This window comes from Drosophila simulans, chromosome X (assembly GCF_016746395.2).
Source record: "Drosophila simulans strain w501 chromosome X, Prin_Dsim_3.1, whole genome shotgun sequence".
In the NCBI taxonomy this organism is placed as follows: Eukaryota; Metazoa; Arthropoda; class Insecta; order Diptera; family Drosophilidae; genus Drosophila; species Drosophila simulans.
In genome coordinates this window covers 9,917,770-9,929,035 of record NC_052525.2, presented here as the reverse complement: position 1 = coordinate 9,929,035, position 11,266 = coordinate 9,917,770, and the positions used below count along the sequence as shown (strand labels likewise).

General features: G+C 44.1%; 2 protein-coding genes across 4 annotated transcripts; both read left to right on the top strand.

The window, feature by feature from the left end:
• The first annotated feature begins 66 nt into the window (after nt 1-66).
• On the top strand, nt 67-1,488 carry LOC6725586 (antigen 5 like allergen Cul n 1). 2 transcript variants are annotated; one of them, XM_039297301.2, is made up of 4 exons: nt 67-175; nt 488-547; nt 682-1,061; nt 1,133-1,488. In XM_039297301.2, exons 1-4 carry the CDS (start codon nt 155-157, stop codon nt 1,383-1,385), a joined length of 714 nt encoding a protein of 237 aa, XP_039153235.2. In that variant the 5' UTR covers nt 67-154; the 3' UTR covers nt 1,386-1,488. The 2 variants fall into 2 exon arrangements, with proteins under 2 accessions (XP_039153235.2, XP_002106595.1); XM_002106559.4 differs by lacking the exon at nt 67-175 and having other exon boundaries at nt 264-547.
• A 116-nt stretch (nt 1,489-1,604) lies between these two features.
• On the top strand, nt 1,605-10,544 carry LOC6725585 (plexin domain-containing protein 2). Of its 2 annotated transcripts, XM_016172784.3 has the most exons (8): nt 1,605-1,782; nt 7,520-8,383; nt 8,540-8,749; nt 8,815-8,966; nt 9,028-9,100; nt 9,159-9,577; nt 9,658-9,666; nt 9,844-10,544. In XM_016172784.3, the coding sequence occupies exons 1-8, from the start codon at nt 1,695-1,697 to the stop codon at nt 9,910-9,912; spliced, it is 1,884 nt and encodes a 627-aa protein (XP_016038781.1). In that variant the 5' UTR covers nt 1,605-1,694; the 3' UTR covers nt 9,913-10,544. The 2 variants fall into 2 exon arrangements, with proteins under 2 accessions (XP_016038781.1, XP_002106594.2); XM_002106558.4 differs by lacking the exon at nt 9,658-9,666 and having other exon boundaries at nt 1,607-1,782.
• The last annotated feature ends 722 nt before the right edge of the window (nt 10,545-11,266 follow it).

Genomic DNA, 11,266 nt, shown 5'->3' with positions numbered 1-11,266 from the left:
AGCTTAATAATTGCAAGCCACGACTGCAGCGATAACGATAAGAATGCCACTAGCAGTTGGTTTGTGTCACGGCTTTAGCCCACCAGGGGGATTATATCTTGACATTTTGAAAAAGTCTTCGAAATTATTTTTAATTCTCTTTCAACATTTAAAAATGGACAGCAACATTTACTGGGTAAAACAAAGCAAGTAACTTATATTTACTTATGGTGCGCACTGTACTCGAACGTGCATTTATTCCATCAGCATATATGTATTAAATATGTTTTTTTAACAAAGCACTTGTTTACTTCGTCGCAAAATCAAAAGCCAGACTGCGGCCTAAATAAATACGAGCGTCGCTCCATTCATTGAAAGTTATGTCTGTTTGCGAAATGTGTAAGAAATTTAGTAGTTTTGCGTATATGAAACCAAAATGTCACGATCTCCATGCTGGATTATCCTTTTATATTTGGTCCTTACTACTTTCACTTTTACTTTCGCACAGAACTATTGCGATCCAGAGCTGTGTCCAAGCGGAAGACACGTGGCCTGCCAAAACAGCGGTGTAAGTTGATGCATAGGATGTAATAAGTCCGCACAAACGAAGTTGAACTTCCATAGTTACAAAGGTTCAACTGTACCTGTTTCCTACGCTCTCACGTTCGATCCTGTCTAATTCTGTTCGTCGACTGTTTCTAGCGCTTTGTGAGTGGCTGCAGCGGCGAGTTCGTCCAAGTGGATGCCCACATCCCGTTGATTCTCCAACTGCACAACGAACGCCGTAACCTGATCGCTGGCGGTGGTGTCAGTGGCTTCCCCAGTGCCGTCCAAATGGCCACAATGGCCTGGGACACGACACTGGCCCAACTGGCCGCATACAATGCGCTGCAGTGCCGCATGGCGCACGACGAATGCCGCAACACGAACACGTATCGCTATGCCGGCCAGAATCTGAGCATTCTCTTCACCCGGAGTGTGGATGTGGCGGTCTTCCTGCGCCAGCGGATCGCCGCCTGGTTCGATGAGAATCGGGATGCGAGCAGTGGCGACATGGAGAACTATCAGATGCGCGGTGGACCGTAAGTACACAGCTCCATACACTGGCCACCAAGCAGTAGAGAGTTTGGTAATCTCTTTAACTCCTTTCCAGAGCAATTGGCCACTTCACCACCATGGTCAACGAGCGAAATAACCGAGTGGGATGTGCGATTGCCCGATTTACGGACGCCAACAATGTGCAGGCCACCCTGTTGGCCTGCAACTACGCGGTCACCAATGTGGTGAATAACCCGGTTTACAGGGCGGGAACCGCCGCCTCGGAATGCACTACAGGTCGAAACTCCAACTATCCGAATCTCTGCTCGTCCAACGAGGTTTACAACTACAATCAGTGGTCGGGATAAGGGAATCTATGCTATTTAGCATAACATTTTCTAGCGTAAATGTGCTGAATTGTTTTTTATTTGTACTCGCACTGCATATCTGAATATATTTTACCCGTTCTTATCGAATATTTTTTAAAATAGGGCACTCTATCGAATAGATCGAGTTCTAAACGATATGCCATATAAATATGGCTTATTTAATCGATTGTTTCAGTTTCTCTGGCCGTATCGTACCTATCGATTAAGCCCCGCATGGCGTACCATCGCTAGTCGCTCAGCATTCGTATTTTATTTTTCACTCGCAACGGCTGAAATAACGGTTGAACAATGACGAAGAGTGTCGGTAGTGCGTGCGCGCAATTTGCGATCCTTTTGGCTATCGCTTGCAGTGCATCGGAACTTGCGTCGGCCGTGTGTAAGTGAACTCGACAATTGGTGCTTCGCAGTTATTTGCCTAATTCTCCATCTCTTTTGTTTTACCCATCTCTGTCTTAATCCACCTTGTTGGTGTTGTGTGTGTGCGATTGTCTCTTTGCGTACGTGTGTGTGTGTGTGTGTCTCTCTGTCAATGTGCTTTTGTTTGTGTGTGTGTGCGTGTTGGCTGTAAATCTGGTTGTTATTTTCTTGTACGCTACGCAGTTCGAATAAGACGAATATTCCAATAAGACAGAGAAACAAACACCTGAGGAAAAGACAGCCCATCTATTTGCAGGGCGGGCTATGCACACATGGCGCGTAGTTTTCGTATTTCTTGGATGGTGTATTCAATGTATTTATGACCTGTTGTTTGTACACAAGGTTCACAGAAAATAAAAAGACAAATCATCATCAAAAGGCCTTTCGTTGGCGAAGGGGGCGGGAGTGGGGTATTAGTTGGTACTTTTTTGTATGGTGAAATTTACCGCTGCCATGTTGTATTTACTTCTTTTTTTCTACTGTTTTTTCGTGTGCTGGCACATCAAAATGCGTTAATTGACAACAACGAAAAGCGAGTGTGCGTGTGTCCGTTTGTGTGTGTTTGTGTGCCAGAGCAGTTAAGTGTGAAAATAGGCAACGTCCTGTGGCCAAACGAGCCCACTTTAAAAAAAGAAAATTGAAAATAAAGAAAAATGAAAAAGGAAACCAACTCCCGCCGCCTCATACTTTGTATTATTTTGAGTTTTGTTTCGTGCGCGGCGAGCGCGCTCATTTGCGCCATGCTCCACTTAACGTGCAACAATTTCCCATCTGCGACATCGCCACCAGGCGAACAACCTGCATATATCAATTGAAATCGCTGATTGGGGCGCAAAAGCTCATTGTTTTTGTCGCAATTTGCAATTGAAACGCAAACGCTGGAGCTGCTAAATAATTTGTAACGTAGAAAACAGAAACAATGACGAAACAACAAGCTGGCAACTCGTTTGCCACCGTTCTTTCGCTTTCGCGCGTTTCTGCGACAGGTGGCAACTTTGCTGCCACCGGCTAACGGCACTTTTTAGTTTTCATTTCGCAATTTCCCAATAGGAAAACCACATGCATAGTTTGCGGGGGAAAAGTGCTGACGTAACGGTTAATACCAACCACCCACCGAATGCGCCCACTTTGCACACACACACGCACACAGCTACACCTATTTCCGTCTTGTTGATTCAGTTTGAACGGGGTTTCGCTTTCTTTGTCTCCTTATCGGCTCATTTACACATCAGTTAATCTGCACTCGGCTATCTGCGTGGCCGCCGCTGCCTATCGTTATCGAAATCTAGAATCCACACGGCGCACCTTTGTTTCTCGCAGTGCATTTCCCCTAGATTTGCTCTGGGAAAACAAAGTAGATAAATAAAAATGACTCGACGCTGTACTGTTGTTTATGTGTATGATGGGTATTTACAAACTAATTCGTTTTGTTTTTTGTTTTGTTTACAAGCTACATAGTTCTCTTTGCGAAATATCCGCTTTGATCTGCCATACACTCCTACAAAATCCTACAAGTTGTGGATTGTGGTTACATTTCTCTTGCTTGAACCATTTTGGAATGCACTTGCCCACAAATGTTAAGTTTCTTTCTGAGAACAGCACATTTCCCAAGGTCTTATCTCTATCACAAATTTGAATTGTAATTCGCAACCCACTCGGCTTGGACTTGCATCTGGCGTCAGTCCGCTACTGGCACCATCGCTTATCAAGGGCGTTAGCTCATTGCTCCAATCTCTGGGAAGCAGTGAACACAGAAGCCGTTCTGTCCGCTTCGATTATCACTCCTCCCGTTTTGCAGTTTGCCATCCACTCAGCCAGTCAGCCACTCTGAATTATCAAATTATCCATGCCCGCTGCTTTTCCGGCATGAAAAGCAGTGAAAGTTTCTAAATTGCATTAACCTGGGGAATTGAGAGTTACTAACTCATGGATGGTGGTGGTGCGTCATTGGAAACGTGAAAACTTATTTCGTAGAATGCAATATTTTTCACCCCAACTCAATTCCCATTTCCGAGTTCACGATACGTGTTTTCCCCAACTCGCTTAACTAGCAAATTTCCTTTGTTTAATCTCCAAGTGCGGTGTCAAAAGTGTCAGGTCAGCAACTTTGATGACTATTTTGTCATTCTAAGTCTAAGTGATTTCTTCGAAACGAAAAGGAAACTACGAGACCTCAGATGACAAAAAGGTACAACAGGTTATCTTTCGGCCGGTGCTAAAATGCCTGACAAAGTCGATGCGGTCTGCTTTATAGCCAGATGACAGCTCAGCTTCGCAAACAGGTTTCGAATGCTCTTTCTATTCGAAAACTAAGTTCAAGTTGGGGGATCTTTGCTTCTATTCATGGAGTTATATACTATATACTTTCCAACCATGGAGCTCCAAACAACTGGAACCCATTGTGAATCCGCAAGATCTGCGCAACTCGACAAATGCATCGTTTGTCAATGTTTCTCTTGGCCATGGGAACATCATTAGCACCAGATCATCATCATCATCATCGTCGTCTGGCTGCTGCCCTGCTGTTCGCTTCTCTGAATAAAAAGCTGCGGCTTGCCCCCGTTTTTTGCCCCAAGACAAAAAAAAAAAAAAAGAACACACAAAAAAAATGAAAATGGATGGGGCTGATAAGCTTTTCCGCCTAACGGCGACCGAAGAACTGTTAATGTCTTGGCACTCCGGACACGTCTGTCCAGTGCAAACAGCGGATACAAATGCACGGCGCTGGGTACACAGAGAGAAAAATGTAATATCCAAACACACAAAACACCATGCTGGTAATATTTAACGTTGGATTAGAACCGCATTAGATATTCATGCTTTAAAAACGCAGAAAATCTACGTTATATACAAAAATATCTATTCAAATTACTTTATATTTGGGTATATACTAAGTTAGTTAATGCGATAAGAAAGCAATGCCCAGTAAAAATGTCGCAGTAAGCAATTTGTACATTATAAGCCAAGTTATTTCCCATTGAGCAAACGTCGTATTTTAGCTTTTTATGTCTTTCCTAAACTGGAAGAATAAATTGCAAACATAAATGCAATTAACATGGTGCATTATGGCTTCGTTCTGTGCATAATGTGTGCACTTTCTCTCAGTGTAGTCATGTTTAGTTACGTGGCTTACTGCCCGCCAATTAACTGAGTAGGTTCAGGTAAAAGCGTGCGACGCAAATTGTTGTTTTTTTAGGGAGACGCTGATAAAAAATAATCAGTGATGCAGGTAGCAATAATTGAACAGAAATGTAAATGTAAATGTAAAAAAGCTAGAAGAAGCAAATGCACAAAAAGTGAAAAAAAATGTGAAATATAATTGAAGCAACAAAGTTATATATAACTCATATATGAGTAGTTTCTAGATAACAAAATCAGCACATTTTAAAAATCTCAGTTCAGTCGATATGTATGCATGTATGTATGTACATATGTACATACATACATACTGACTCAAGTACGTACATATATTTATTGAAAGAAGAAATAACGCTATTGCTGACGTATTTAAATTCTCAATTTCAATGTCAAGCGATTCTACAATGCAAATTCAGCCGAATGCTAAAACAAACATACATATGTACGTATGTATGTTGCACACCCGAATTGTATAATGAAAACAATTCTTCTTTTTAAGGATGAAAAGGGTAAAACATAAATAGAAATTTCAAAATAATCTTTACTTCATTCGAGCAGCAATAAAAGAACATCTTTCAAACACACGATAATGTTAATAAAGTGATAAACAACTTTTTTGCTGATAAGCAAAAGGTAAATTCAATAGGGAATCATTTCAATGGGTGATAAATTCACCAAAAAGTTTCAAACCTTCTTATGAATTTCACTGTATCATTGATATGAACGATCGACTTTCATTGATTCATTCGTCCTTCACACCTTGTTTTGCAAAACCAATGGCAACCAAAAAGCGACAATTAAAGATTTGTTCCCGAAAGTGGGGCATCGTGCAAATTATGCGTCCCACTTGTGGACTTCTTTTACGTTTATACCCAAAGGTCGCTTATCATGACAGTTTACACTGAGAGAAAGAAATGTACATAGCATTTACAATATAATGAACTAAAATCTTAGACTACCGACATTAATTACTACATTGATTCGAATTGATCGGAGCAAATTGAGTTGGGAATACGGAACTGGCATTGTTCCACTCGCAGAGATACCTACTCTTACGTACAGATATATATTGAAAAACGAATCGGTTTTCAATCAAGTGCGGCATAAATTTACGCCAATTATTTCAACGACCATAACAGAAACCCTGGGGAAAGACTACAAACCGCCACTTACAGCAATTAACACTGGGTTCAATTGGATCGGCGTCACGCGAATGTTGATCGCTGCCTTTGGGGCTGCTGGTGGGGTTCTCTGGGGGGTTGGGGGTGCTGTCCAGTGGGCGGAGAGTGGGTGGTGGCGGTTGGCAGGTGACGCCTCCAATGGATGTGCATGTCATTTCGCTGTGTCGCGTCACTTTTCCCGCATCTGCAGCGAATAAATGTTATGAAAGCTGATGAGCAAATGCGATTTATTTTAATGGATTTAATTTTACTTTTGAGTAAAGAACTTAAATGCTTAAATACTTTTATAGTTGCCCATTATTTCTCGCACTGTAAATAGCAACTTTTTATTGGCATTTTTTTGAACACATGTTTCACTTTACGAAGCATGGTAAGTGCGCTGACTAACGATGCGAATCGATAGTCTCACGGGTGAGCGATGTCGAAACGCTTCCCTGGCGAAAGTGCTCCAGTACCAATTTTCTGGATAGCGAACGAAACGCATCATAGTGTGTGAAGCTGAGCGAAAAGAATTTAGTAATGCATAGATGCGTTAGCCTCCCCAAAATGGTTCGAAATGGGCCAACAAATGCATCTGGGTAGATGGGTTCAATGGCCACCACACTCTTATCAGCTGAACAGAATGGTTTTCTACGTTCTAAACACAGATGAGTCACACCTTTTACTCTTGAACATGTGAACTATGATCGTCTTATGGCCTATAATTTGGAGCTTTCTTGCATGGTTATCCATGCAACAGCGATGCAAACCAATTATAAATCAATCAATCATGGCCAACACGCTGGCATTCGAAAGTTTTGGCTAACATCTAGTTATGGCCGGAGCAATTGTAATCGATATTGTTTGTTTGTGCGCTTTGCATGCACCTCCCAACCAACCCACCCACCCCGAAAAACGCCAACCGCATGCTGTAATTGTTGTAATTGCAATGGGTGGTGGTGGGCTGTCGACAATGGCATTTGATGTGGTATTGTGGTATTCGTAGGCGTACATGCATATACACATATGTACCAAATGCCATGTGCATACATACATATGTGAGTATGGAAATAGAAAATCAATATCGAGAAGGGCTTCAAGTAACAGCTGGGTTAATTAACAACACAAGCACAATCACAAGCTAATGGGCACGCAAATGAGCACGAAATGCGGTTGTAGCCCCAACGAATGTCGAATGTCCTGGTTGCCCGTGGGGCACAACATGGCTAGGATATGCATCCGACTTGGTCGACATGCTCGCAACATGCTCGATTACAATCGCCAGTCTAATCCTTTCAATTCGGCTTTTCCTGCACCGGAACGAACCACATCATTAGTTTGATTTCTCACAGTTGCTAACAGCTAACAACATATTTCCTCTGCTCTTCTCGTCCCCAGTGCATCAGGATACGTACGAGATGATGGATACAAATCTGCCAAATATTGCCGCATACGTGGTGCCACTGAGTACGGATCGACTGCACCGTCAAAAACGAACCCTGTCCGTACCGCCACCGTTGCCCGCGGTGACCACGTACCGAGGCGCAGTGTCTGCCAATGCCAGTGCGGAAGCAGGAGGAGCGGCAGGAGCTGGCGGAGGAGTAGCTGCAGAGACCACGGTCACCACCGTGGACAATAAGGCGGCGGGCGGTAGTGTGTCCTACAACGTGCACAATGTCGGAGTCAATGGCACCGGACAGCGCAAAGCATACGATGTGGCACCGGCCGTCGACTCCAATACCACAAGCCAAATGGCTCCGCCTACCAAGAAGCCCACACTGTTTGGCCAGTCGGGCAACCCCAAGAAGGTGGCATCTTCTAGCGTCGCTGCAACCATGACGGATCCCTCGCCGGCGGTCATCGATGTGGACGTGTCGAAAGTAGTGGACGTGCCCGAGGAAGAGATCGAGGCGGCGGTGAAGAATGCGTCGCTGAAGGAGAGCGTAGACTTCCACGAATACTACAACAGTGTGCTCTATGAGAACAAGGACGAGGTGGCCTCACTGTGGACCGAACTGAAGGCGAAGCCCGAAAACATCATGCTCTCCTCGTCCCATCGCAGGGCCATGACCGTGGAGCTCAAGTTTGACTTCCCCTTCTACGGACATTTTGTGCGCAACATCACGGTGGCCACCGGCGGATTCCTCTACACTGGCGAGTACGTCCATTCCTGGCTGGCGGCCACACAGTACATTGCCCCGCTGATGGCCAACTTCGACACGAGCATGTCCAATGATTCGTTTGTCCGATTGCACGACAATGGTGAGTTTTAAGTCAAGGGTACGATACACTTAACATGTATTAAATCCTCGCCCTATATTGGCAAAATATGTTAAGTATTTGTTCGTGCACTAATGCCGAAAACATAAAACAATTTGTGGTCTTAGAAAATAGTGAAACATTGTGTCGCTTTTCCAGGAACCGCCTTCACCGCCGTGTGGGAGAATGTGACGCTGCAGGACAAACCGGATTTTGGCAAGTTTACGTTCAGCGTGACCCTGCACCAGAGCGGCGACATTGTTTTCACATACCTGCTGGTGCCCACGAATATCAACTCCATCCAGGACAAGGAGCATCCGGTCAAGGTCGGCCTCTCCGACGCCTACATTATCGACAAGCAACTATTCTGTGAGTACTATTCGCAGTTGCTACCGTGGTTGTTGCAACTAATCGGTATCATTCCTCTTCGCCAGTTGCCCGCCGAAAGACAATCTATGAGTACCACCGTGTCACGTTCCAGCAGCACGAGATCACCAACAACACCATCATCAGGCTGGCGGCACAGCCCACCTGCCTTGGCTACAATGACTGCACTTCGTGCATCAACCACAACACTACTTTTACGGTGAGTACTCCGGAGTAATCCTTCATCCAATGGTTCACCAGCTAATGTTTGATATTTGCAGTGTCTATGGTGCTCGGTGCTGAATCGCTGCTCGACGGGTACCGACCGCAAGAAGCACGAGTGGCTCCAAATGGGTAAGCTCTGCCGGACTGCCATCCTCTTATGGAATCTTACTTTGTGATATGATTACAGAATGTGAAGCTACCGCCATTCATACCAGCAGCTTCTGCCCGGCCCTCGGCGATAAGGGTAACAATGCTGCCGGCCAGGGTAAGAATGGTTCTGCGAACAGCGGTGCCAGTGGCAATGGTGCGTCAAATCCCTCAACGTCATCCAGCGGCTCATCCACGCCGGTCACGGAGCCAAGCGTGATGAGTACGAGGGCACCACATGCCACCGCTTACGTAAAGCCGGGAGTGGATCACTCCAGTGATGTCCATAGGGACGGAAAGGTCGGCAACGCCGAGCTATCGAAGGCGGAAGCGGACAACAAGAATGTGGGCGTGGCCTTTGGCTTCATGGTGCCCATCTGTCTGGTGTTCGCCGTGACGCTGTGGCTCTTCTACGCGTACCGCAATCCGCACACCAAGAGCGGCCAGCTGCTCATCCAGGTGAGTCCATTATCTGACCATTTGTCCTTTGCTCATCAGTGGATACTCAATGCTATTACATTTCTTTCACTTACATGCAGTCCAAGCAGGTTTGTGCGCCTCTGCAAGCGTGTTCTCAAATCATTGGGGTTATTAATTTAAAAGTTTGAGCTTTATATACTCCTTTATATTTTCAATGTTGCAATATGAGATAATAGATCCATTTTAGTTGTACACTCTCGTTTGTAATGCTTTGTGGACCCCACTGATCGTTACTTTCTCCACAGTTCCGTCCCAGCCAGTGGTCATGGAGGCGTGGCGAGGCCCGCTACACGGCGGCCACGATACACATGTAGGAGGTGATCCCCGGTGACGCAGAGGAGGAGGTAAAGAGATCGCGAGACGTGGAAGGGAGCTGCAGCTATACCGACGATGAATCAACCAACCAACTAACCAAACGAATCCGGATCCCTGACGGAGCAGTATCGTAAATGCGGGCGGCACTGCGAGCTGAGAAGCAATCGCGATCAAATACGATTATTTTACAACATGGACATGGATCGAGCGAACGAGCGAGCACCGAGCGTCAGGTGCAATCCTATCTTTTAAAGACATACATATTTGAAACCCGTCTATAATTGTGATGTGTTCCATGTCCACAACAATGTCAAGCAAAAGACCACTTTTCGAACTGATTGTTGAGATTTAGCTCAGAACGCTGCCGAAACCGACAAAAAAAATTAATAACAACTAAAAGAAAAAGAAATAAAAGCAATCTAGAAGTGTAAAGTATAGACACATGACCTGAGTTTTTGACTCCCAGTCCCCCGGAACCAACTGCTCAATGAATAGGAGAAAAGAAAAAAAAAATAACAACAACAACAAGAAAGACGACTGGCAACAGCATGAAGTGATCTGTTAAATGTATCTTTTTACCTTTTTACCCTACCGGCTGCCCATTAGAAGAAAAGCAAAAAAGAGAGAAAAATGTATAATAATAATAATGAATACCCCCGAAGACAACTCAACTATTGTATAACTCTGAGACCAACGGCTCCCACCAGGCCACGCACACAACCACACCTAAAGCACACACACACACCAAACACAAACACACCCACACACACAGAAACCATATAGATAGACACACACACACACACACACAGATACACAGGGCAATGTGCTTTCAATTGTTTCATAGTTCAATTTTGTTTAGTGTTCTTTTTAACTTACTCTGTGTTCTCCGTACTCTAAACCCACCAAAAAAAGCTTGAAAAGATGTCGAAGAAGGGCTGTACTATGTACTATCTATGTTCATGTGTATTTTTTGTGTGCGTGCGCGTTTTGCTGGACTCTTCGCCAAAAGTTCTTCCTCAAATTGTGAATTTGTATTTTCTTTTTTTTTTTTTTGATTGATTTTTGTTCGTATCGTATCGTTTCGTTTCGTTTCGTTTGTTTATTATTTTAAGTGTGTGTAGCTTGGCAAGCGATTTCGGGATAAATGTATTACTGCGAACACTGGGCGCAGTTTTTTTTATACACTGTATTATACGCGATTTGTATGCAAGTTTTATGTGTGTAAATGCGTGCAGGGGATTCAGATTAATGTGCAAGCACGCATAGCCCTTATATTATACATATGTATATCCAAGACAACCTCTTCTTTTTGTTAGTATTTTTTTCAATTAATTAATATTACAAATGCAGATA